At 39.8% G+C, this 25,587-nt stretch overlaps 2 protein-coding genes across 3 annotated transcripts in view; one reads left to right on the plus strand and one right to left on the minus strand.

The window, feature by feature from the left end:
• Positions 1–1,299, plus strand: part of VRK2 (VRK serine/threonine kinase 2) — a 36,628-nt gene extending 35,329 nt beyond the window's left edge. The window contains exon 15 of one of the 2 annotated variants that reach the window (XM_063152773.1): positions 780–919. Coding sequence is in view for 1 of the 2 variants with exons in the window: in XM_063152772.1 (XP_063008842.1) it covers positions 780–1,019 (240 nt within the window). In the remaining variant the exon portion in view is untranslated. Of the gene's footprint in view, positions 1–779 lie in introns of both variants that reach the window. The other variant, XM_063152772.1, reaches the window with a different exon arrangement.
• FANCL (FA complementation group L) lies at positions 455–21,892 on the minus strand. The gene is made up of 14 exons (XM_063152774.1): positions 21,800–21,892; positions 19,986–20,044; positions 18,954–19,014; positions 18,152–18,208; positions 16,462–16,559; positions 12,879–12,975; positions 10,179–10,247; positions 4,625–4,775; positions 2,966–3,049; positions 2,806–2,851; positions 2,637–2,718; positions 1,765–1,881; positions 1,432–1,503; positions 455–1,115 (listed from the first exon to the last, which is right to left on the minus strand). Exons 1-14 carry the CDS (start codon positions 21,890–21,892, stop codon positions 1,080–1,082), a joined length of 1,122 nt encoding a protein of 373 aa, XP_063008844.1. The 3' UTR covers positions 455–1,079.
• Between the last annotated feature and the right edge of the window lie 3,695 nt (positions 21,893–25,587).

Raw genomic sequence — 25,587 nt, forward strand, 5'->3', positions numbered from 1 at the left:
GTTTCTATGTAGAACCATTCTGCATAATAGGGGGGACTTTAAATGGGTGTCAGATAACATTTAAGCCAGCCAAATGAGAAAGTGGAGAAGGAAAAAAGGGAGGATTCTCTTAGCTTCATTTTGCAGAATTCCTCTCGCTGATTCAGGAGATTGGTAATGGAAAGCTCTGTAGGAAACCAGAGCTGTCCCTGGCACTAAGGGACAGTTGAAAAGAGTCTTGGCTAAGAGAAAAGTGGGATTGTGGTGTTTGGGGATCCCTTTCAGAGGCGGAGGACAATGCTGGCCAAGGACAGAATTGCTGCTGGAGATGTAGAACAGCCCTGGCACTCCTGGCCAGCCACACAAGCCCCGCTCTACAAGTTTACGTTCCTTGTGATGGGCACAAGTTTGACTTCACTGTGAAATGCAAAACTTACACAAATCAAACCAGCACCTTCACCCTTAAAATCATGTCTTGAGTTTCCAGGATAAACCTTTATTACACAGGAGAGACTGAATATATTAAACATTTTTGGACACAAGTCAAAGATAAAGAAGAATTTCAGCTGTAGAGTTCAATAGTAAATATGGATATGTCTCTTCAGGAGGTGTTTAACCATGCCTTATGTTACACACTTACCATACAATATCCATACAAGTATCAGTTCCAGAGGTAAGACTCTGTAAGGATTGCAATGCTTTCTCTAGGATAACCTAAATACCCCAACAGTGTCTCTGGTTTTTTGATTCACATCTCACTTCATATTAGCTTTATAATCACGGCTATTTTTCCCCTGCAGGAAGACACTGCAAGAGAGCTGCCACCATTTGACCCCTACAGAATACTCTCAGAATCCCGAAAGAAACTCAATCACCTTGTTACTCCAGTTCCTGCAGCAGTGTCCCAGCCTGGTGCTGACACCACTCGTCCCTCTCTCTCTGCTGTGTTTAAGCTTGCATTTGCTGATCAAACCTACCCCTACACTGCAGCTGTTCTGGTGCTTCTGGTGCTCATTGTCCTGTCCTTGTATCTGCTTTGATGTTGCTGTTCCTGTGTCTTCAGTGGGAGTGCAGTGGTGCTCCCACAATGCAGCATTTTCTTAGAATTTCTTCATTGAAGATTTTAGTGTCAGGGGCTTGAAAAAGAAGTTTTTAAATAATCCTGTCAGTACAGGCCTTGTACAGGCAAGTTCTCATCAGCACTCAATAGTTATGGATTCTCTGAACTATTTGTGTTGGCTTCTATTTTAAATGTTGAGATTTTTTTTGTTGTTTGTAACTGAACCTTTTGTTACAACATTAAAAAAGTATTAAATACAATGGAGTATAGTCTTTAATTACTCTGGCATTAGTGTGGGGCTGTCTTTATACTGTGTCAGAAAACTTTTAGTTAAACACTGATGCACTTGCCTTTCCTACTCTAGTTCACTCCTACTCCATGGCTTTCCTTACCTTATTACAATAGGGACATTCACCAAAGATGACATTAAAGCTCTGTCTGCTGGTAGGAAGTCCTTGTAGCCACTGCAACACAAGAAGTGGTTTTAAAGTCACATTGGTTCCATCTCCAATTTAAGAAACATCTATTAATTACCAGAGTTCAGCTGATGAACATCTGACAGGGTACATGCAGTCAGCCTGTGGTTCCCTTTCCCTCATAGAGACATAGCTGTGCCCCATGTCCCTTTACCTCATAGAGACAGGCCTGGTGGAAGGGCTGCCCACATGTTGTGCATGCAGAAGGTGCCAGCCAGCTGCTGGCAGCTGTGCCCCATGTCCCTTTACCTCATAGAGACAGGCCTGGTGGAAGGGCTGCCCACAGCGGGGATCGTCGCACACGTGGTCGGGCGCGCTGCCCTCCAGCCGGTAGGCATAGCAGATCCCACAGTCCTTGGCAAAGTCCTGCAACAACAGCAGGGCTGAAAGGCAGGCCTGGGCTGCTCACACACAAACAGTTTCACCTCTGGTTTTGCTTTTGCAGTTTTTGTTGGCTGGAATTACTGGTTTTTTGCCTTTAAGACATCCATGTTTATGTCACAATGGCTTAGAGTGACACTGGGTTCCAAGGGTGCAAGACTTGACTGGGTTATATTTCATCCCTTACTGAATTACATCTCATTCAACAAGTATTTTCATACTTTTGGGTGCTTTTTGTTTATTAACCACTATGATTTGTCATTAGACACAGATCAGATCTTAATTTAGAAGCTTCCTGAGTGAAAGCAAAGCTCGTAATCCAGTGTTAAAGCATTGTCAAAAATTAGTTCCCAGTTTGTTTGAAATGCACCAGTATTTGGATGGCCTCTTGTCCCCTCTAAGCAGCTCCACCCAATTAGAACTGAAGTCATCAACATCCATAACAGAATGTTTGGATTTTCCACATTTCATTAGCCACTCTGGAACATCCTCTTTTCCTTTTAATAGTGGAGCCTGTTATGAATGCCCTCACTGCTATGAAGGCCACAGGGAAGTGTGCACCTCTAATCAAAGGTTAACAAGCTCTGACAACTGTTGCTTGAAGTTCAGAAGTCCTTGTGACAATGAATTAATCCAATTACCTCTCAAAAGTCCCTGATGGTCACTTTCTAAGAGCCAGGGACAATTTAAATGTGACTTATTCAGCAATAACGACTGATCATTAACCAAAACCAACTTACGCTTTTTTCCAACACAGCACGAGATGGAAACTCAATTCCTAGGAGCTCTCTCAAGTTCTGTAACAAACTGACTTCTGGGTCCCTGTGGGTGGGAGAGGGGAGAGAAAAATGCACCTGAGGAATGGCAACACCATTTGGGTTTCCAGCCTGCTTTGCCAGGGACACTCACCACAAGTGCATGTTGTTGTTGAGTTTGGTTCTCAGGGGGTTCACTTCTGCAAACAGACAGGAATGATGGCATCACCCCAGTGAACCTCCCAGGCTCCAGGTGGGGATTGGGCTCAGAGATCTGAGTCCAGAGGAGAAACCAGTGGAATTTGCTGCCTTACCATGATCTGCTCCAAGGAAATAACACTCTGGAAGCATGTTTGGGTGGCGAGGATCAACCTCTATGTTCACTGAGACATTGTTCCCTGCAAGGAGAAAGCAAGGCCATGGGGAAGCTTTGCAGTCAAGGATTTGAAAAGGGAACCATTTTTAAAGGCAGTTTTAAATTGGTTCACTCAGGCTGGGTTTTGTTAGGATAAATAATAACAAAGTTGGGGGGTGTCCAAATGACTGTACAAAGTATCAGTATATAGCAAATACTTAATTTCCACAAACTGTAATTAAAAGTAGCAACTGATTAATTAAACCTGTCAGGCTTGTGTTTCTTTCTTTTAGACTTGGCTTAACCTTTACACTTATTCAGAAAGAAACATAATCAACCCAAGCTAGATGACAACATCCATCCAAAATCTTGGTGAAAATTTAAAGGTAGAGACACGTAACTTACTAATTCATTTTCATCTTTTATAGTCAAAAAGAGAAGCCCAACCCCAATATTAAGCAGCAGAAGTCAGTCCCCTTCCCAGCAAATTCCAGGACTGAGACAACAAAGCTGTATTTTTGAAACAGCAAATATTTGGCTTTACAAGACCCCCCAGCATCCCTGGAAGGGGATGTTCCTCAGAGGGAAGCAGCTCCAAAACATCACAGCAGAGTCTTCTCTGAACAAGGCCAGGTAAAACCCAACCTTTTCTGTAATTAAAGCTGTGTTAAGCTCTCATCCTGGAAGAGGTGGGAATGAATGAAATCAAAGTTCAGTGGTAGCTGAAGGTTCTCTGTGCCTGATAACAAAAGGCTCAAAGCCCTGTCCCTCCTCTGCTCAGCTGCTCCAAGGCACTTTTTGAGGCTTTTCTTCCCTTTTCCTTGGCCTGTGGCAAAGGGCAGCAGGACCAGGACAAAGCCCCTCTGATTGCACACAAAGTGGTGCCTGACCCACACCATTCCAGCCACTTGCTGAACTTTTCCTGTCCTTCCCTCCAGCTCCTTCCTCCCTCCCTCTACAGCTGTCAGGGACAACATGGGTCCACTCTGTATTCTCACATTTCAATTTGCTATTGGCGATGTGGATTTAGTATAATTATAAAATTCCTTATCCTATGTATGTTAAGACCTTAAAATGCCAGACATCAGCATATAAACTGAAGTACATTTTACAACTGAGTTCTTGACAGGGAAGCCACATTTCTTTTTATTTCTGTTCTTTCCTCCTTTAACCCCCTTTTTCCCCTTGGGCTGCACTCTAATATTCCTTCCACTCCAGGACAGGATGAATCTAAAGTTTAAAACTCTGGAATTTGTGATTGAGGTAAGGGCTTCGCCTAAGCTGTTTTTTTACAAATACTGATTTTTCTGAGGTTAACATGTAAGTGCTCAGCTTGACAGTTCCATGTTCTTAATTCACAAATACACAAAGTTTTCCTGCAGAAATTTTCATTTATCTGACACCAGAAAGTTGTAATGAATTTCCCAAACAGGATCAGCATTCTGTTACGGAAAATTATTTTTTTTAATATGCAAAAGAAAAGTTCTAACTTTGGTTTTAAGTGCTGCTTTTCCTTTCCCAAACCCAAAGAAGCACCATCTGATAAGACAAGCAAAACAAACCAGCTCCCTGAGTTTTACTTCTCAAATCCACTGTATCCTTTTAAATCTTTTCCTACCTATTGCAATTCTCCTGCTTGTAGCGCTCCTTGTGGGATTTTCTGGCTCCAGCACCCACGTCTTCCCATCGATTTCATCAAGGGCATCCCAGAATTCCTTCAGCGACTCCAGTGCTGCCAGGAACTGGTTGTAAATGTCTATTAAGGAGTTCTAAGAAAACCAGAAATTTAAACAGATTTCATTGAGTTTCCACCAGCAGCCTGAGAGTATATTTTAAAACCAATTTATTCATTTAAGGAGTGTTGAAATCCATGTGTGTGTCCCAGTGTATCACGATAGCATTAAACATGGAATATTACCTAACAACCTGATCATTATCTCAAAATGAAGCAGTATAAAAACAGGTGCTTAAGATCAGCTTTCAAACCCTGTAAATAAGGCACAAAAAGGAGAAACCATCTAATAAGCAGAGGATTACACGTGGGGGATTTCAATATTTGAGAGTGGATTACATGGAATCAGAAATATCTTTCATTAGACAGGACAATACATAGGATAGCAATGCTAAAGAAATCTTTTGAAATTATCAGTGGGCAAAAAGAAGTCACCATTTCCCCAGGAAAAGACTTCTGCAAGAAGAGAAAACACTTCGTGGTCAAGAGAATCCTTTGCAGATGCAAATGCCCATTGAGGGACAGATTTCAAATATTTTGAGGTTCAAAAGAAAAAGCAAATTAAACATTATTTTCTCAGACAGGTATTTTTCTATGAATTAAACAAAATACAGAAGGAATGGTTTCCTTTAATCTGTAGTGATTATATTCTTCCTTTCTCACCTGGACAAAGAGCAGCAAATTATCTGAGTGTTCTCAGATGAAGAAATAGAATTTTTCCACATAATAACTTTTTATATTTTGTGCATGTGTATTTTAGAAAGAAACGGTGTAGCTTGGAAATAAAATGCTACATTTTTTCCTGCTGTTGTTAAATTATATTAAAGTAGGAAAGCACCTAAGCAGAGAAGTGTGAATTCTGCCAATCTCAAAATGTAACGCTTATTATCTTTAAAAGCATTTTGTTACTTTTATAATACCTGAAGTGATATAATAGTGTCAGTCACTTAACCACATCTTAGAGTATAGTATCTTCATCTTAAGTACTATTATTTCCAGTATTTTAATAATTTTCACACAGTCCTGAAATGTGATCTTTTGTGCTCTGATGACACTTAAATTAATAGCATAATTTTCTGGTACTTGCAACAGTTGCTTTCCATTTTGATTTTTTACATTTTTCTGTATCACATACAGATAAATCCTCTAATAATCATTTTTATCTTTATCTTCCGGGAATTCAAAGGGTTTCACTAGAAAAAAGAAACATCAAGGGATTATAACCCACAGATAAGTTTTAAAATCCAATTAATTTTAATACTAATTGTAATTTTTCAATGATGTTCCTTAAAAAGGTAGTTAAATCTTTTTCTTTTTTTTTCTACACTGTTCATTTGATCTTATTTGCATGCTTCACTGATGTTGCCAGCTGTCTCCTGCTCTATACGTAAATGCATCTATAGCTATTTAAATACATCACCTGCTTGTCATGCAAACCATGAAAACTCCAAGATTCCTTTTTATTTGATTACCAACTAATTTTTGGTCGCTGCCCAGCACTTTTAGAACAGCCTGAGATCACACTTTTCTTTGGTCTAAATTACACCAAGACCATTGTTAATAATGTCAAACAGCACAACTCTGTTCCCTGGCCCCCCTTGTACAAATGAATTAGAATTTGTGTGAAATATGTCAAAATTCCTTGGAAAACAAGACATTCCTCATTCAGGCTGTCAGTGCTGCTCACTCTCACAAAGCCAAACTGGTTCCTCCATCCTCCATAACCACCCTGGCTTTGGTGGGTCCCAGGAACTGTGACCCCAATGTCACCTCTGTTATCAGATCCACGGATCCCACATCCATTCCCACCACAGACTTTGTCCAGGGAAAATCAGATACTCTGAACCTCCAAGGGGAACACACCTTCTCTTTCACCAGGAAAGGATCATGAGGTTTCTCAACCTCTTTATTTCCATTTCTGTCCTCTGCACTCTCATCTCCCCCTCATCACCAGGACCTCTTCATGCCAATTCCTTTCTTCTTTCAATTCAAACATTCTCCCAAGCCCACCCTTACTGCCCATACACCATTCCCTCCAATCAAAGGAATAAGAAAAAATGGGAAAAAAATCTCACTCTAATCTTGGTTCTAATTTCTAGAGCCACAGAGGCTGGGAAGAATAAAGACAAAATCTCGAGTCTGTGCCTGCCAAAAAACCAATGAAGCCTTTCAGGAACTTCTAAGAAGTGCTGTAACCTATATGGCTGTTCTGCCAAATTTCAAGCATCTGCTCCAAATCCTGGATGAACTAAATAGTGATCAAATGGTAGTAAAAAAAGTTCCAATTAAGATAAATACAGAACAACTGATTGCAATTTATTTTTCAAAAACAGATAAAAATGTAATCTTTATTTTGATATTTTTTGGCTAAAATTCTTCCTAACAGAAAATTTGCTTATCCAAAATTAAAACAACTGCAAAGCCCCCTAATAAGAAAGGTGGAATAGCCTAAACTATAGGTACCATTACCTTCTTGCCCTTCATGAATTAATAAATAAAATACAATTTAATAAAGCAAACAGTCATTAAATGGAAAAGGGATCACCTAAAGAATTTATGATTCTGTAGATTTGTTTGGAAACAGTTCCTCATCAACAGCAGTTTAACAATTTCCCCTCTCCTTAACAGAAATCAAGCCAAGACACAAGCCTGAAATCTTTATAGTGTCTTGTCAACCATCTCCATTTTCTGCATTTACAGCTGGTGCCTGTGAAGTTCCTTTGCCAAGAAAAAGCACAATTACGATGCTTTTTATTGTGTTTTCATCTAAATAACCCAAGAATAATCTCATTCCCAGCAGTCCACCTTCTGCACCTTGCATTCCTGTTTCCTTGCTGGCTGCTGCACGACCTCATTAGTCATTAATTTCCACTCCCATGACCTTCATGTAGCCAGCCAGGTGGGCAGTGGTCAGTCTGGAAACCTCACCCTGACAGGAGACACCCTGATTCTGCAGAACTGCACTTCCAGCGTGTGCTAAAACTGGAGACAGCACATTTATCTGCTTCTTTAGAAAAAGGCTATAACAGAAATAAGTAGATGTTCTTGCACTTGTCATTGAGAAGCACTCTGCATTTATTTGGCACTTAGAGCAGGAGCAGCAGCAGCAGCATTGCCCTTGGTGCTGATTTCTTACTACTCTAAAACGTCTCCTCTGAGCCAGAATCCACTGGCTGTTGCTGCTCATGCTGTGAGACACCTGCACTGGCTACTGGGCTTGTCATGACGCACAAAACCCCACCATCTTCAGCTTGACATTGTGCAAGTTATAATTATTCATCCAAATGAATATGTCAGAGCAGCAGCAGCAGACCTCTCATCAGAGCAAAAGAAAAATACATCAAAACATTATCAACCCAGCAGGAAGACAGGGACCATAAGGAAAATTACCCATTTTTAATATGGATGCCATAAAGCCATGTCTATTATTATACGGAAGGGGAAAAAAAAAAGAAGGAAAAAAAAAAAAACCCAACAACCCCTCAAGTTTAAAATCCATGAGCCTGAAATAGGCAGCAGCACACACAAGGGGTGGGAAAGAAAAATCAATTACCTGCAATCTATTTATATTTTCTTTCATAGGAGTTTATATTCTAATGGTGCCATTGCACCAATTTAGTTAAGCCTTGTCAATTTATCCTTTAAAGGCGCAATATTAAAAGTTTAAGACCAATTGGTACCAAAACACCACGCTATTTCACTAGAGAAGAGGTGTAGCCTGTTCTTTTTCCCTTTTAGGAACCAAAATTTTCATGCACTTGAGTACCTGCTGAATTCTGCTGCCAGTGGTGTTGCAGCATTATCTAAGCTTAACCCATACTTTATCACGGTGTGAGGGCTGCTCGCCACAGTGATTCCCACACATTTGGAAAATAAACACAATTTACACAATTACCAAAGCCATTTGTCCCCCCAAGTGTTGGGTTCCTGTCACCCCCACACAAAAGGTCAATTTGCAAAAGCTGCTGTACAGCTGAAGCATTTCTGTCTGCTGGTATTTGGTTCAGGATTAGAGCAGGCTCTCTGCAGCTGGAATTATTTCATGATTTCAGAACAGGCTCTTCCCTTACACACAAACACCTTTTGTTCATGTTCTCAAATAGTCCCCAGGTAATTCTAACTGGAAGAAGATTTTAAGCATCAGAGTGTTGTATTTTTAAGAGAGGATTTTTCCTTGGCTGTAGTGCCAGTATCAGTATATCCACCCCCATTTTTAACTTGTCAAAGGCTGCTCCATGTCAGGTTTTTCCAGAACATTTTATTAAAACACAAGTCCATCTTTAAAATTACTAACAGTAAACACAGAGAAGGAGTCACTGTCAGGGATGTTCAAAATGTTGTTAATTTGAGGCAACATAAATTGCAAGGCTGTAAATTAATAAAACACTGTTCAAAATATGTATTAAGTTTGAGGTTAAAAACAGCACTTGAAATCCTGGCCAGAGTGTAGGGACTCCAGTAAAATTCAAGGGAAAAACATTTATTTAAATTGCTCCAAACCATATCAGACAATCAAAACCTAAACTTACATAAATAAATACATTTTTCATTTGCAGTGGTTGATCTTTGCAGTTGTTTCCTCTCAATATTAGTGGGCCTGAGGTAACACACAGAACCTTGAGTTCTGCAGAAAAATTATATGCCCAGCTTAAATTCATCCTGCTGCAACCTCCCAGCCATGTTCCCCATGTAAGTTGTTATTTATTGCTGGGTAGAAACCCTTGTGAGAGTTAAAATTACAGGTGCAATCATTTATGTAAAAACTATTTTCTCAATTTAATGAAATATGAATTATTTTCCATATTCAAATTAGCTTGTATCTGAGCAGTGACATTTAAATTCATTTAGTAAAGCACACATGCACTATTCAGGAAGAAAGGTACATGAAATAATGTGAAACACCCACAAAAGACAGTGTAGTTCTTCATAGCAGCAATATCAGTTAAACTAAGAAATTAGAATTTCATTAAATACTTTCCTAGATTGATTATAACTGGAAAAGTTTTATTAAGTTATGAAAGCTCTATAGGATAACAAACTGGGGAAAACTCTATAGGACAACCAACTCCTCTTTTCAATGTCTGTCAGCTTTAGAGGGTGTTTCTTTTCTAGAAACAATAATTTTTTCTACATTTCACTTTCTTTGCACTTTCCCACCATAATTCCTGGAGAAATGTTTGTCACATGAACAGCTTAAAAAAAAAAAAAAAACCCAACCAGTACATACAACATGCAAGATAAATCTCATGGCAAGGAAGATATTTAAGGTACTGTGATAAGGAATATGGAATTCAGTGCTATTACATTTTTATGAGCATGTACAGAAATAAAATGCACGCAGGGAGAAAAGCTGGAGTTAAAAACCAAAGCCAACCCTTTGTTACCACCCCTCCATTGCATATGTATTTTATTTAAAAAAGCTGCCTAGTCCAGCAGTTACCTGTGGCATCCAGGAAACAGCAAATGGAACAGGAAAATCCACAAGGCAATCTGGTGGTTCTGTGGGATACTGAGGGAGGGAAGGAAAAAACAGTTTGGGATTTTTTTCTCTTAGTGATTTAAAGTCAGACTGATACTCAGCTGCCAAATTTGATAACAAAATATGAGCACTTCAAGCATCTTGAGAACTTGGCTCTGAGAGGAAACAGTATGTAAAGAATTTTCAGGAATAATTATGAATGTTAATTATCATTTAAAGAAGAAAGCTACATGTAAATGTTTTATTTATCAGTATTTAGTAAAGGCAGGAGAATCCCAATTTTCTGTGTTCAGTGGTCACAAAGGAACATTAAAGAAACCTTAGGAAACAAAGCATGAAATATTTTTTTAAAATTTCTCCTCAATTATACATATTAGAAACCAAAGTTTAAAAATCAAACACCCCTTCCATGAGTTAAGAACTAATTTTCATTTAAGCTGAACTATTTGTTCTGAATAGTAACATTTTGTTTTTTAAAACTGAAAGTAATGCAGAGTACTCAACTCTTAAGAAAGAAATGAGTGAACATAGACCAAAATAAATAAAACAAAACTTGATCCAAATTAAGAGACAACAATAAGAAAAATTTTTAAAAGACTGTATTAAAAAAAAGAAGCTATAAAATGTTTGATAACTCCATGACATCTTAGCTTATTACAGTTACAATCAAATGTGTGTGTCAGAAGTTATCCTATTTTTCTTAGGCAAATTTAAGTAACTATTAAATACAATATTTAAATTGGTTTTCTGAGCATGCAGCTAACTTTATCTAGAGAAAGCATTTTCATAGCCCTTGCCAGATCATTCAGATAATTACCAAAGTGTCTTAATTACTACACATCAGGCAAATCCTTCCAGTGGCCTGTTTGAAGCCTTGGGGTCTGAAATGCTCCTGCACAGATCTTAATCAAAGAAACAGCATAACAGAAATAAACACACTTTTATTAAAGCATCTTATCAAAAGAAATGCCTTCCCAAAAAAGACTTCAGCCAAGTCTCCTCAAATGCAGTGTCTGTGTGTATGAAGGCAAATCAAATCCCCAGGTCACCAGAACAGCATTTCACACACAAATTTTGTCTGGCAAGTTTAAATGCCAGACATGGTTTACAAAGGACAAGAAATTGATCCTTCATCATGAAAAATACTTGAAAACAAAATGAAAAAAATAAAAACAAAAAGAAAAAGGATGATTACTTATTAAAACAGATAAGTCGGATAATCTAATCTTTTTGTTACATATATCTTTAATTGTTAGATGATGTTTTTTCTGCTATGAGTATTCAGCAATTTTATTACTATCAAATGAGGAATATTCAGCTATTTTATTACTATCAAAAAACCCCACAAGTTTGCACAAGGACAGAAACTGGGAATCTCCATTCCCTCAGGACACTGCTAAGTTAATGCTGAACAGAATCAGCCAATGCACCAGTGTCAGTGTGACCATGGCAGCTGCTTGGGAAAAATGAATGTTTCACTGTAATTTGTTCTGCATTTTTATACTTTCAAATAGTTAAAATATTTCACTTCTGTTGTCCTAAGAGCAAAAAAGCCTTAGGGCAACAGGTTGCACCAAATTTCTAGTGTCACACAAAGCATATTTATCCCTTATAAACAACACAACCTGGTTCCTCTCCTTGCACATTAAATAGCCCATAATTGCACTTCCTTCGGTGTATTTAATAATGGACTGACTAGCAAATTAATTATGCAGTCATTACTCTCTGCATGTAGGACAGTTCTACTCTTTCTAAAAATCCACTGGAGCAACACTCATTCCCAAACAGTATTTTTCCCCTACAAAGGTAAAGCTTGTTCATGTTAGGCAAGACTAAAAAAATTTTAAAAAACCTCCTGGTTTGTAAAGGAATACAGGAGGCCTGTGAAGGTGGGATCTCATCCTACAATACCATGTCCCTTCCTCGTGCTTTCAAGATTATAACTTGAGCTGATGGATCACAGGTAGTTCCAAACAACAACATCCAGACACTTTTAGATCCCTTTTTCCCCTGGACTGATTTTCTGAAGACAATTATTGCCAGGCAATTGTCACCACACAGCCTGAATATTCACAGTCTCTGGTGGGAGATTTATGCCTTGAAATGAGACATTCTATGAAGAAATGTTGTAATTTGAGTTCAGTGATAAGTACCAGGAAGAATTAAATTTTTTCTCTTTCTGCAAATGCCATGGGTTTGATTTGCAAGTACTGTCAAAATGAGACATTTATTTAGACTAAAAAGAAATAATTTTTCTGACTGACTTCAGTTTTTCATAAATCTTTACATCTCTGACTTTAACAGCAAGACTTGTTAATAACCAACCCAACATCCTCTAATTCTTGTTCTGTGCACAGTCTCTGGATGGAGTGATAATGAAGGAAAGTCTCCCAGATGGCTTTGTCAGTAATCCAGTAAAATGAGTACAATATCAAAGTGTTTTTCATGTGATGCACAGATGCATCTTACAGATAACCATAATCCAATATTAATTTTAAATATAGCTAGTCTGAAAACTCAAGAAAAAAAAAATTAACTGACCTATTACCTTGCAGAACAGACACACCAGCAAGCACACTAACCCTCTAAAATCCTAATGAATTAAGAAAAATCAATATATTGCAAGGAAGCCTCAAGATATCTTGTCCCACATCAATTTACCTTTGCATTTAACTTGAGAGTGATGAGATGCTGCCGACCACAAGAGTCTTCAGCTTTTAACTTGACTGTGCTCAGCCCAGTGTCCACATAGGCCACTCTGGAAGAGAGAAGAAAACTCTGAGAGCCCTGCAGTTTGCAATACCCTGATTAGTCTGTTACAAATATTAATCAGAAGGAGCCCTGTATGCCAAGCATTTCTGCTGCTGCAGATTTACTGCTGTTAATACACCAGGCTGGTGCTTAATGCAGCCATATATCTCAGGGTTATTTACAGAGTGTGTCAGGGCTCACGCTGTGGTCAGTGAGCACCGGGTTGCATTTTCCATCAGCGGAACCTTTGACACACACAGCGTGTTCCTGTCAGCCTCTGCTTATGTACACATTAAACTTCCTGTCAAATCTTTGATCCATTTCTGCAGTTTCTTACTCTACCAGACTTTTATGCTCTTGATTTGCTTTTCTCTTCAATGAAGTTCTCTTTTATTATCAATGCTATTATTGTGGGAAATTCAGTGCATATTGGTTCATATTCCAAAATTGATTTTCTGCAGAAAATAGTACCAGAACAGGTACAAAATGAGTTATTTATGATGATTTGCCTTCATTTCATGACAGTTTTACACTGTATTCATGCACCCTAGCAAGAAGAAAGTATATACTAAATGTGAAAAAGAAGTTTTAAAACTTCTGACTCTTTGCTTAAGATGTCACTGGTTCATGTCTCCCACCACAATGAAGATGGATACAATTGTAAAATACATTGTTCTCTACAGGTGGATTCTGCTTAGTAGCATCAACAATTGCCAAAAAGGTTTAAACCTCCCCATATATTTACCAGTAAACTGGGCATGTGGATATTTTGGCATTTTTACTATGTCATTCCTGCGTAAAGATAAAAAGCAGTCCAAGGTAATTGCCCAGCTTATCACCCAGACTGATGGAAAGGCCTAACAGAGTTCAGAGGGAGCATCTGCTTGCTGGCCTAAACAACATTTATTTTTTTAAACCACCACATACTAGAAAAATCATGTGGTTCTCGCAAGTGAAGCTGGCAACAGAGTTGTAGAGGCCTGTGGAAGAAAAAGCAGATGTACCCTAAAGGGTTGTACACCCCTGGGAAGGAAGTGAAAAGAAGAAAATTGTCTACAAAAATGAAATAGCCTCAATAGGAGGGAACTGAAAAACACTCATGGAAAAAACAGTAGCGGTAATAAGAAGGGAGAGAGAGATTATTTCATGTTTAATGCTGATTAATGCAATATTAAAGAGACCTGCAGATTTCTGGGAGCATTTCTCCACAACAGCTGAATGAAAAGACAAGTCTTGATAAAATGTAATTCAACTGGAGCCAGTTAAACTTGATATACTTGGAAAAAATTAGAGGATTCTTCCTTGAACTGGGGGGAAAATCATCATTACTCCTGCTTTGTTCCAACTTTACCTAAAAGTGTATCAGAGTCCTATAAAGATGAGAAACCACCTCTATAGCACCCCTCCATCTGCTGCTTCCTGGGCTGGGGGATTCCTAAAGCAGCAGCTAAGGCCCAGCATGGATACTGCAGTGAAAAATGCAGCAGTGTCCACAGCAAAACACTGCAAAGAGCCACAGCAAAGGAAAACAAAAATGAAATTATTAAATTAAAATTAATGGGATGATACCAAGGTGTCTGGGATTTTACCTGTTCTGACAATCATCTTGTTTGGACCACTTCAATCTCGATTTATAAGATAAGGATGGATTCTTTTAGTTTAAAGTCACACTTTTTGTATAACCATATAAAGATTTGCGTACATAGGTAACATTTCACTTATACAGACTTTTGTTCCTCTGTAGGCTCTGTCATTTTATCACAGAAAAAAAATTAAAAAAGGAATAAAAAGAATTAGCATAAAGATGGAAAGCCTTAGGTAAATCTCTGAAGTCCAGCATAACAAGCATAACACACAAATGACTGAGAGCACAGGAGCAGGCAGGATTCCCTGGAAATGGAGAAGGCAAGAGAAGAAGATACTTTGTATGAAATAAATGGGAAAGTATCAGACATAAGAGCTTTGAGACAACATGGACTTCAGAGATACTGGCAACATTTTTGAATCCCCATGAGGGTTATAAGAGGTTTTTTATAGTTGATAATTTGCCTTCCACTCCCACTGGCTCAACCAGCTTGAATAAGGGGAAGTATTAGAAGAGCCTTTCCTGTAACTTTACTCCTGCAGTAGTATCTCTCTCTCCCCAGTTCAAATCTTTCAACTTTTTTTTTCTCAGTTAGATTTGGGTGCAGTCAGCTCCCAGCATGACCAAAAACTTGCTAGGAATGAGTAAATCTGGGGTACACAACAAGCAAGGGTTTTTCCTAAGAAAAATCCTTAACTAAAGCTCAAGGTGTGAGCAGTGATTGCTCCTCGCTGGCAGCACCAAACACAGACAGCTCTGCTGAAAGATGATTGCAGGATGTTCTTAACTGCCATGCAAATAAAGCATCACCTACAACTCAAAACCAGCCTCAGTTAAGAGGCTTCCTCAGAGAGTCACTTCAGTGCTAAAAGCACTCTGGAATCAAAGGTGTGACTTGCTAATGGACTCCACATGGCCTGTCCAGGTTATTCTCCTTCCAAGCCAGAGCAAACCTGATGTGATTCCCTATGTGCAGCACAGTCCCTTGATCAGGGACTGATTTCCCCAAACCTTCTTCAAGATTTTGGGGTTTGTTTTTTTTTCACTGGTGTTTTGTTTTTTATCCATTTTGGGAGAGCAAACACAATTGAAAATTTACTTCTCATGTGTTTAGGAAATTTTACCTAATATTCTCGGACTCGACTCTGTGAAATTTGAGTATGGCACAATTTCATATTAGCAATGGCAACCACTGACAAAAGCTTCAGCTGATTTCTCAAGGGTGCTTTCAATCTTTAAATAAAAGTGGGCCTCGAAATTCCCACTTAGTGTTAATCACATGTTGTTTATCTATATAGAAATCAGGTGAGAAAACTCAAAACTATTCTTACACCTAAGGCTTCTTTATTTCATTTAGCACAAGATACACCTGTTAAAGTTTTGGGTTGAGAGCTTTTCATATTCTCCCCTCCACTCATGAATTTTTTGGGTAGATTTAACTTTCTGTGGAATAAATAATAAACTCCTCTAAGAAGACCCTTGTGCTGAAAGAGCAGGTTCTTTAAAAGTTATTATGCTAATTCTAAAAAAAGTATGAAATGTTTTTAGGAAAGCATAAAGGTAAATGATGATCAACCATAGGGTTAGTCACAACCAGCTGTACAAAATAGGGAAAAGAGAACTATAAATATTAACATTAAATATGTTTAATATACCAGTAGTTTATAGGTCAAATAAGAAATGATTTCTTAGTAGTGTATCACCTTTCAGCTCAGTTATTTGAGACAGAAAATATGCCTAGAGCTGATACAGGTTTTTTGGGTGTTTTTAATTTAAAAACAAAGCAAAATCAGTTTCTGAATAGGGTAAATGAACAGAACAAGTACATTTGATGTGTTCAGCTCACAAATACAAAAGAGGAACAGATATTCTAAAGATGATGTTTGTTAAGAACTAAAACAATCATACCTATTCCAGCCCAGTATTTCTAGATCTCTCACAAGGCAGGAGTAGTATTCTGGAGGCCTTGGAATGTGCAGGTCTTCTGTGTTCTTTAAAGCAATTTCCTGTTTAAAAGAACATTAAAAACATCATTAAGAGCAATTTCAATATTTTTGCATCTATTTAGCCATGTGATTTTTGCAATTCATTTGGAAATATTAAGCTTATGTAAAATTAACTGTACACTGCATTTGTTTTGTTATAGCCTCCAGCTAAAGCAGACAAAGAAGCTGTTTGGTAAATTACTTCAGATACTGGTAATGAAAACATCTGCAATTTAAAAAAACCCCACAGATGTTGACAACGGAGTCTTCAGATGCAAATATCAAATGTGCCTCTTTTTCAGCTAATAAATCTGAAGTCAAGCATCTTGACTGAAAGAACGTTTCAAAGGAAGGTTCTATTAAGCCCACAGCTGTCTCCTGGGCTCCACTGCCACAAAAGACAAAACATCTATGATATTCCCCATATTTTATATATATATATATATGTATATACTTTATATAGCAATCAAAAAACAAAATCAGTTTCTCAGTTTTAACAACACAGGATCCCTTGGAGTAAGTTTTGGTGCAGACACTCTTCAAGAATGCAGTAATGTTTCAAAAAGAACTTTTTATCAAAAAGTTAATGTTACTGTGAAAAATAAGCCCTAACCATGTGTTTCAGCTGTGTTGTGCTACTTGTTCTTTGAAAGTGCATTTGAGCTAAAATTATGCTTACAGAACACATACATTGATGACATTTAAAGTTATTAATAATTTAAATGAAAATATAATTTTTAAGACAAGTTTAACAATAATTCTTGCCCAGGTCTCCTTTACTGTTGTCAGTGTTTTCACTCTCTGCAGTAACTGAGAACCACTATTTTGCTATTTTGAATGAACTATACTTTGACTGCATTCTCATTTTCTGAGTGCTTGTGTAGGCAGGCAAATAGATTGGAACAACTATTATAAAGCTTTCCAAAACAGACATTCTTATTTAGGTCTATTCCAAGCATAGCAGAGCAGCAGTGTAATGCCAGGAGGAATTTCTGCTGTGGTTTTGAAGAATACTTCCTGTGTTTTATTCCTCAAGTAAAGTAGGTTGGATGAAGTATTCATCAGCAAGAATGCTCACAGAAAAATGTTTTACTAATAGATAAGAACTCCCAGTTACATGTTGATTAAAGGTTTGCTACTCTTCAACCCCAGACCTGAAAGACTTTTAGAAGAAGAATAAATAGCAGCCTCTGAAATATTAGGGGAAAAAAAAAAAGCTTCTGCATTTATTTGTCAAATTGTTAGTCAGGTGAAAGCACCTTCAGCAATCCACTGACTTCATAGCCCATTGTATAATTACAGGCCTGCTTTACCATCTAGACAATAACAGGAATTCCAAGAATATCGCTGTAAAGAGGATGGCTTACACTGAGATTCCTTGCTGGGTTTTAAATTTTTTATAGCACTCCAACTTCCAAAGAATAAAGTCACTTAAATCCTAAAGGATATTTATACAGCTATTACATGAACAGCATAAATACAAAATCACCTCTTCTTAATAAATAAATAAAAAAGAGCTATATATCTATGGGACAGTAATCTATAAAACACTGAAAGTGAAACCCAAAGCTCTAAGAGCATCCCATGTCCCACACACATATTCTGCCACTCACCAAAACAGTTTTCAGCTCCACCATAAAGCTGACAAGGTCTGGGCAGCTGTGCAGCCGCTGGAGGAAAGAGAGGATTAGCTAATTTTCTGCAACTTCTGGTGCTTCAGCCCAACTGTTTTTCTGGTATTGTCAAACCAAACATAAAAAAAGACCAAGTGCATTCCACATGTTTAAATTACAGAAGAGAAATTCCAGGAAACTTAACTGAGAATGAAACATCCTCTGGCAGCACTCATTTATGGATTTATTGAGATACAGTGTCTCAAGCAGCACCTGTGGCAAAGGCTCCTCCTTGGAAACAAAGTATTCCTTGGGACTCCAAACACGCTGCATCCTCACTCCAAAGCTTCCTTTGGATACTGAGATGCAATTTAGATCCCAAGAATGAACTGAGTCTATTAATAACGTGAATTCTCTCCTTTGCATTGTGAACAACTTGTAAAAAAGTAAATAGATTTTTAAAAAAGACAAAATCTGTTCTAATTGAGAGACTAAAGAAAAATTCCAGTAAAATGTCATAAGTCATTTATTAAAAATTGTTCTAGCCTGATCTCAAAATAAAGAAGTGTAAAGGTTGAATAAAAATAAATATTTACTAAATTCTATCCATTTCTCATTATATTTACTTGTGAATCCTCAGACATTTAAAAATAAATCTTGGCTCTAGGGTGAAAGGAAGATTCTTTAACCCTTTTAGAATAGGTGTGCAAGCACAAGATGTCACAGAATCATTATAAACAAAGATTTAAGACTATTTAATAATAATAATAATAATTAAATAAGTGGTTTTAAACTTGTATACCTGCTTCAAAATGTGCCGGTAGCTGTGCAGGATCCTCTTCAGCCGCCAGCTGCACTCTATCCTGGACAAACAGAGTTTGTGCACATTTCAAACTCACACTACATCATCTTTCAAAGGCAGAAAGCCTTCTAAACACAACAGCTTTTCTTGGAGAAAAACAAAGGAAGGAAAAAATACTTAAAACTCTGTTCAAAGTTACTCAAAACTTCCAAATGTCACCATGCTAAAGCCCATTAAAAATTAAGCATCAACCTGCAAAAGCCTGCTCTGTGCTGAAAACAACAACATCATTCTTGCAAGCGAGTGTAACTTCATAAAATACACTAATATTTAAAAGTGATAACCTGCAAATGTCAAAGTTACCTGTAATGCAGTTTTAATTACCCAGCCTAGAATGCAATAAAGCCATGGAATGCCACATCTGCTCCCAGTTTGGGGCTGGCCTAGGCAGAGCTGTGGAATACAAAGTTAAAGCCCATCCATGTACATGGATTTGCCTCTTTCACCCACTTCCCACAGACTGCTGGGATAAACACAGAAATGAGAACAGGGCTTCTAAAGAAAGTTGGGTCATACCAATTAATAGAAACAGCAAACAGAAAATGAAGTTAAAAAGCTCTGTTAACCATCATTGCTTAAATTGCTTACATAATTGCTTAAATTTACAACTTTGCACTGAATTAGCTGTTTCCCAAATGGTGACATAGAAATTATCTATAAATACAAATTATATAAAAAATATAATTTTTCCCAAGTACATTGCTTCATATATGTAAATACAACCAATTAATTACAACATGTTTCAATGTTAATTAACAACTAAATATTTTGATATAGGCAATGCTTATTGTCAGCATTTATTACCACTGATGCTGTGCAATTTTGTTGCAAGGTTAAGCTGAAACCAGAGAGAATTAATTAATAACACTGATATTGGAAAAAATAATAACTCATTTTCATATCCATTATTGCTTTTATCAATATTAACTTTGTTACATCACACTTAGAAATTAGTAGCATAAATTCTCTTACCTGGCATTTTTCAATTGCAAATCCACTGGTAGCAGTATCCTGATGTGGAAGTTTCTACCCTTGAAAAGAAGTATTTAGTTAATAGGAAGGTCAGAAAAGAAAAATATTAGACACTTGTGGGAAGGATTCCTCATCAGATCAGCTACTAAGAAAGAAAATTTGTCTTTTCTGTCTTTCAGGAATATTATTCAGAATCTCTTTCCTTAAGGATAAAAAGCAGTATGAGTGACAGGCACAAATAATGTTGATTTTAATTCTGAAGCTGAAGTACTCTTGACCTTTAATTCACAATATTCAGTAAAAAGTCTTCAGCACATCACATTTCATAAAGCAAACATAACACCTTTCAAGAGAAAAATAAACCTTATCCAAATCTGGACAAGACAAAAACATATCATTTAATCCAAAACATGCTACTGTACACGAAAGTTTGTCTCCAACTCCAGTAAGACAAAACAGATGCTTATCATAAAAGCAAACACACTAAAAAGAACCTTGGGCACTGATCCACAGCACATTTCAGCAGAGTTTTACAAACTGTAAACAAAAGCAGCCCCAAGTACATAAATTTAATTTTTTTTCTTGTCAGTGCAATCCACATGAGGCAGTTTCTAAATACCCCCTACTTGTATTTTCATTCCTTATTGAGGTTCTCCCTCTACTTTAATAAAAGTGAAATAAAGTCAGTGAAGCCTCAAAGCAAAGGGGGCAGATAAGTTATCCTAAAACTTTTATTCCAGATACTACCCCAGCTCAGGACACCTTGAAGTTGGGGTACTGGGTCCCCAGCACAAGCAAGACATGGACATGCTGGAGTTAATCCAGGGAGGAGCTCTGAGGGTGACCAAAAGCTCAAAGCATCTCTCACGCCAGGAGAGCCTGAGGGAGCTTGGACTATTTAGCCTGGAGAAGAGGGATCATGGATGACTACAGAAGGTACAGCCAGATCTGAGTGACACACAGATAGGCGACAGAAATACAGGAAATTTCATCTAAATGGAATGGAAAAAAACCCCTTAAATAGTTAAGGGGGGGATCAGAAACTGGAAGAAGCCATCTAAGAGGTTGCACACTCTTGGTCGGAGATATTCACAACGCGGCTGCAAATGGTCCAAAGCAACCACTTAAGGCAGAGGACCTCCAGACGTTTCTTTCAATCTCAATGTCAGTTACATTTTTAACAATGCTAGTGGACACAGCCCACGTCTTGTGCCATCTACTTAGAGGAGTAAAGCCCCACGCTATTTCTAAATTAAAATGCACCCGTTCAGAGCTCTTTGTACGTGATATTTTAAGGAGCCACAGCTGCACAGGGTCAGTGCAGGCAAAGCCGGGCTCCTCACGCTGCCTCAGGCGCTGTTCTGCCCCTGCACCGCGCTTTCCACATCCCGAAGGACGATGCAGCCGCTTCAGCTGAAGCCTCAAAAGTAAATGAAAGGAAAACACCCATCACCAGTCATTTATGTCAACTTTTACCACAGGCCATGAACGCGGGCACATTCAGCCTTGCCCCAAAATCACTTTTGTCAGCACAACTAACCCAGCCCAGAAGGCAGCAGGAAACCATTCCCGGGGCAAACCCGCGGGACGGCGGCGGGAAACGGCACTCCCCAATTCACATTGCCGGCGGCTCAGTCAGGAACCCCGGCAGGCTGAACCCCTCAGAGCCGGCAGGGCGGGAAACGCTTCCCCCTCAGAGCCAGGCGCGGCACGGCGGGAAGCGGTCTCCCTCCCAAGACCCGGCAGAGAGGGAAGCACCCTCCCTCCACCTCAGAGTAAGGTCCGCCGGCCGAGCGGCGCCCGGGCCGCGGTACCTGGGCCGTGACAAAGCCCTCGTAGGCGGTGCCGTGGCGGTCCTGCGGCAGCAGCAGCGGGCATTGCCGGAGCAGAGCCCGCGGCCCGGCCATGTTCCCGCCCGGCGCCGCCGCCGTTCGAACGCGAGGCCCCGCCCCTGCCCGCGGGCGGCGCACGCGCCTGAGAGGAAGGAAGGCAAGGGGCGGGCGCGTGAGGGGCGGCCCGCCAAGCTGAGGGGAGCGCACCTGAGGGGACGAGCATGTCACTGAGGGGAGGAGCGCACCTAAGAGGAGAGCACCCGAGGAGAGGAGCACACCTGAGGGGGGAGTACACCCCAGAGGAGGGTTGTGTCGCTGAAGGGAGCACACCTGAGGAGGGGGGAGCGTACCTGAGGGGTGAGGTGCCGCTGAGGGGAGCGCACCTGAGGGGGAGCACACCTGAGGTGAGGGTTGTGTCGCTGAGGGGAGTGCACTTGAGGAGAGGGAAGCTCACCTGAGGGGGGAAGCACACCTGAGGTGAGGGTGTGCCGCTAAGAGGAGTACCCCTGAGGGGACGAACACACCTTAGGGGACAAGCGTGTCACTGAGGGGAGGAGCACACCTGAGAGGAGAGGAGCACACCTGAGAGGAAGATTGTGTGGTTGAGGGGAGTACACCTGAGGAAGGGGAAACTCACCTGAGGGGGAAATACACCTGAGGTGAGGGTTGTGTCGCTGAGGGAAGTACACCTGAGGGAGGGAGCACACTTGAGGGGACAAGCGTGTCACTGATGAGAGGAGTGCACCTGAGAGGAGGGTTGCGTGGCTGAGGGGAGTACAGGTGAGGAGGGGGCAGCCTACCTGAGGGGTTAGATGCCACTGAGGGGAGCGCACCTGAGGGGGAGCACACCTGAGGTGAGGATTGTGTCGCTGAGGGGAGTACACCTGAGGGGGGGAACACACCTGAGGGGACAGGCGTGTCACTGAGGGGAGGAGAGCACCTTAAAGGAGGGTTGTGTCACTGAGGGGAGCGCCTCTGAGGGGGGAGCACACCTGAGGGAAAAGCACACCTGAGGTGAGGGTTGTGTCGCTGAGTATACCTGAGGGGGGGAACACACCTGAGGGGACAAGCGTGTCACTGAGGGGAGGAGCGCACCTGAGGTGAGGATTGTGTCGCTGAGGGGAGCACACCTGAGGAGGGGGAAGCTCACCTGAGGGGGGACCACACCTGAGGGGAGGAATGCACTCGAGGGGTGACGTTCGTGCCACTGAGGGGAGCGCAGCTGTGGAGAAGCAAACACCTGAAGGGAGAAGCACACTGCGCTGAGGGATGAGAACCCTCAGAGGAGGCACGCATGTCCCGAGGATGGGAAACCCTGAGGGAGAGCCCCCCGCGGCTTCCAGAGTCTCAAGGAGCAGCCCTGTTTTCTCGCACAGCAAGGACGGGCTCCTGCTACTTTGAGGAGCTTCTTTTCCAGAGTGCTGAAGGAGCACGGCTGCCCTAGAGCAGAGCCGGGGATTCTTCGCTCTTTAGCACATCCTGAGGAGACTGAATTAAGTAAGGAGTAAGCTGCTAAGTAAGGATTAATATTATGTAAGGGTCATAGTAAGGGTCATTAATATTAAGTAAGGGTCAGCTGACTGGGTCATGGAGATTTTTGTGCCACCCAGGGCAAGAGGTTATTCGATTTACGCATTATTTTCTAGTGGTCAACATTTCCTACCATAACACTTTTAGGGCCATAATAGCTCTTCTGCCCTCTCACACAGGTACTGGGATAAAAACCTTCCTCTCCTTTCTCGGTGGCTTGCTGCCAGAACATGGCAGCCACAGTATGTGGGAAAGCCTGAGGAGAGAAACTTAAAACTTTGGGGTTTTTTGCATTTTTGGGGTGTTTTGGAAGGCATTGAAACTTCACACATCACTGAGGCTGAGCATCATGCAAGAGTCAATTTCCACACAAATAGGCATGTTTAAGAAAGAAAACACTGATTTTTGCCTAATTAGATGATGGTAAGGAATATGTGCTACTAAAAATGTATTCTCACCAGTGTTTAACTTTTATATATGTCACTGGTGATTTCCATACTTCCAGCAAACTATCAGTGCCTCCGAGAAAGAAAGATTTGTTTCTGTGTAACAATGTTGCTTTACTCACCCTTTTCTGCTCCAGAAAAGCTCGGACAAGATCATTACCAAGGCAAGAAACACTTTCTAAACATATGCACCATCAGGTTTAAATACCACGGCGTCCAGCCCTTGTGTAGTTTGCTCCCCTGAAGCTGTTCCTGTGCATTTCACTACCCAGCATGGCTCACCACGAGCAGTTAATCCAGTGTTTCATAGCAATTTGTATCCCTCGTGTTATCTATTAATTTAATTTTGACCAAAACATTTCTGCTCTTGAGCTGTTTGCTCTCAGTATGCATGGCACTAGAAATTACCTTATTTAATTGTGAAGTAGCTCTGTACTTTACCAGGTCCACTGATCATTTCTTAATTGCATCAAGTGCAAAACTGAAGGCAGGGGGTTTTTTTCTTCTTTTTTTGGCCATGCTTATCTGAATCTCTGGCATTAAAAAAATGTCAAGTCCCTTTAGCCAAGTGCATTTATAGAGAAATGCATCTAAATAAAAATACTGTAAGATCAGAAGCATAAAATATTCTACTACTGGAGTCCAGAAAACATTAATCATTATCTTACACTGCATATGCTGCACACTTTGAAACTTTGTAAAAAAAATGCAATTACTTGAAGCATCATGTTACTTTCAGCTGGCATGCAGACCAGCATTTTTAAAGCAGCAAAATTGAAAAACAAGATCAGTGAGAAGGTGGACAGCACTGCTCCTCAAGGGAAGGGAGCACTGATCTGATCTTTCAGCCACAGGCCACATAGACCAATTTAATTACAATTATTGCTTGCCCAAAGAATCATAATGGAGTATGTTATTAATTACTTGTCCACTCAAATATCATATTCAGCCAGTTAAGCCATCAATAAAATCATGGCTCCAGTGGCAAAACAAGCAGTGTACAGAGCTAACATTTGAAAGCACCAATTTCTGGGCTAAATTTTGTTAGTTAAGTCATCCCACAAACAGTCAGAAAGAAAGTGCATTCATCAGTCAGAATGCACATGGAACCACATTGAAATTATGTGGATTTTTTAAGAGCTGGGTTTTTTTATTTATTTAAGGATGTTATGAAAGGCAAGAAAATAACAGTGCATTGTTCTCCAGCATTAGTGTCTCCAACAAAAAACAATCCATTTAAACCCATGCAAAATGGCTAATACTGTTATTGCTGTCCCTTTTCATAACTCAGTGTCATTTTATTCATCTCACCCCCAAGAAATGACCTTTTCTGTGCACATCCCCACCTTTTCCCACAAATCCCCTGAGTGACAGAATCTCATCCTAATCCCATTTCCATTTAGATGTTACAGGAAAGCATTGTAGACCTTGGAGGCAATAAGTAATCATAATGGAAAGATAATAATATGTTTATGAAATCTGGATTTTAGAATAGTAAATTGAAAAATTACAATAGTATTTCAAGCCACTGAAGGTCAATGTTACTAAGAGCAAAAAGCCATCGATCAAGTGTTCTCAAACTTTTCTAGTTTAGATTATTTTTTGATACAAAGCATCTCTGTTTCAGAGAGCAGCACCTCTCTCCTGAGGTGATTCCTCATCTACCTAGCAGTCGCACAATATGGTGTTATAAACAGGATTTAATAAATTTTACAAACAACTCTTTTTTTTTTAGCATGGCTTTATCTTTTAAGCAGACCTAAAAAAGAGAGAACAACTTCCCAGGCCTCTCCA

This window comes from Melospiza melodia, chromosome 3 (assembly GCF_035770615.1).
Source record: "Melospiza melodia melodia isolate bMelMel2 chromosome 3, bMelMel2.pri, whole genome shotgun sequence".
Lineage (NCBI taxonomy): Eukaryota > Metazoa > Chordata > Aves > Passeriformes > Passerellidae > Melospiza > Melospiza melodia.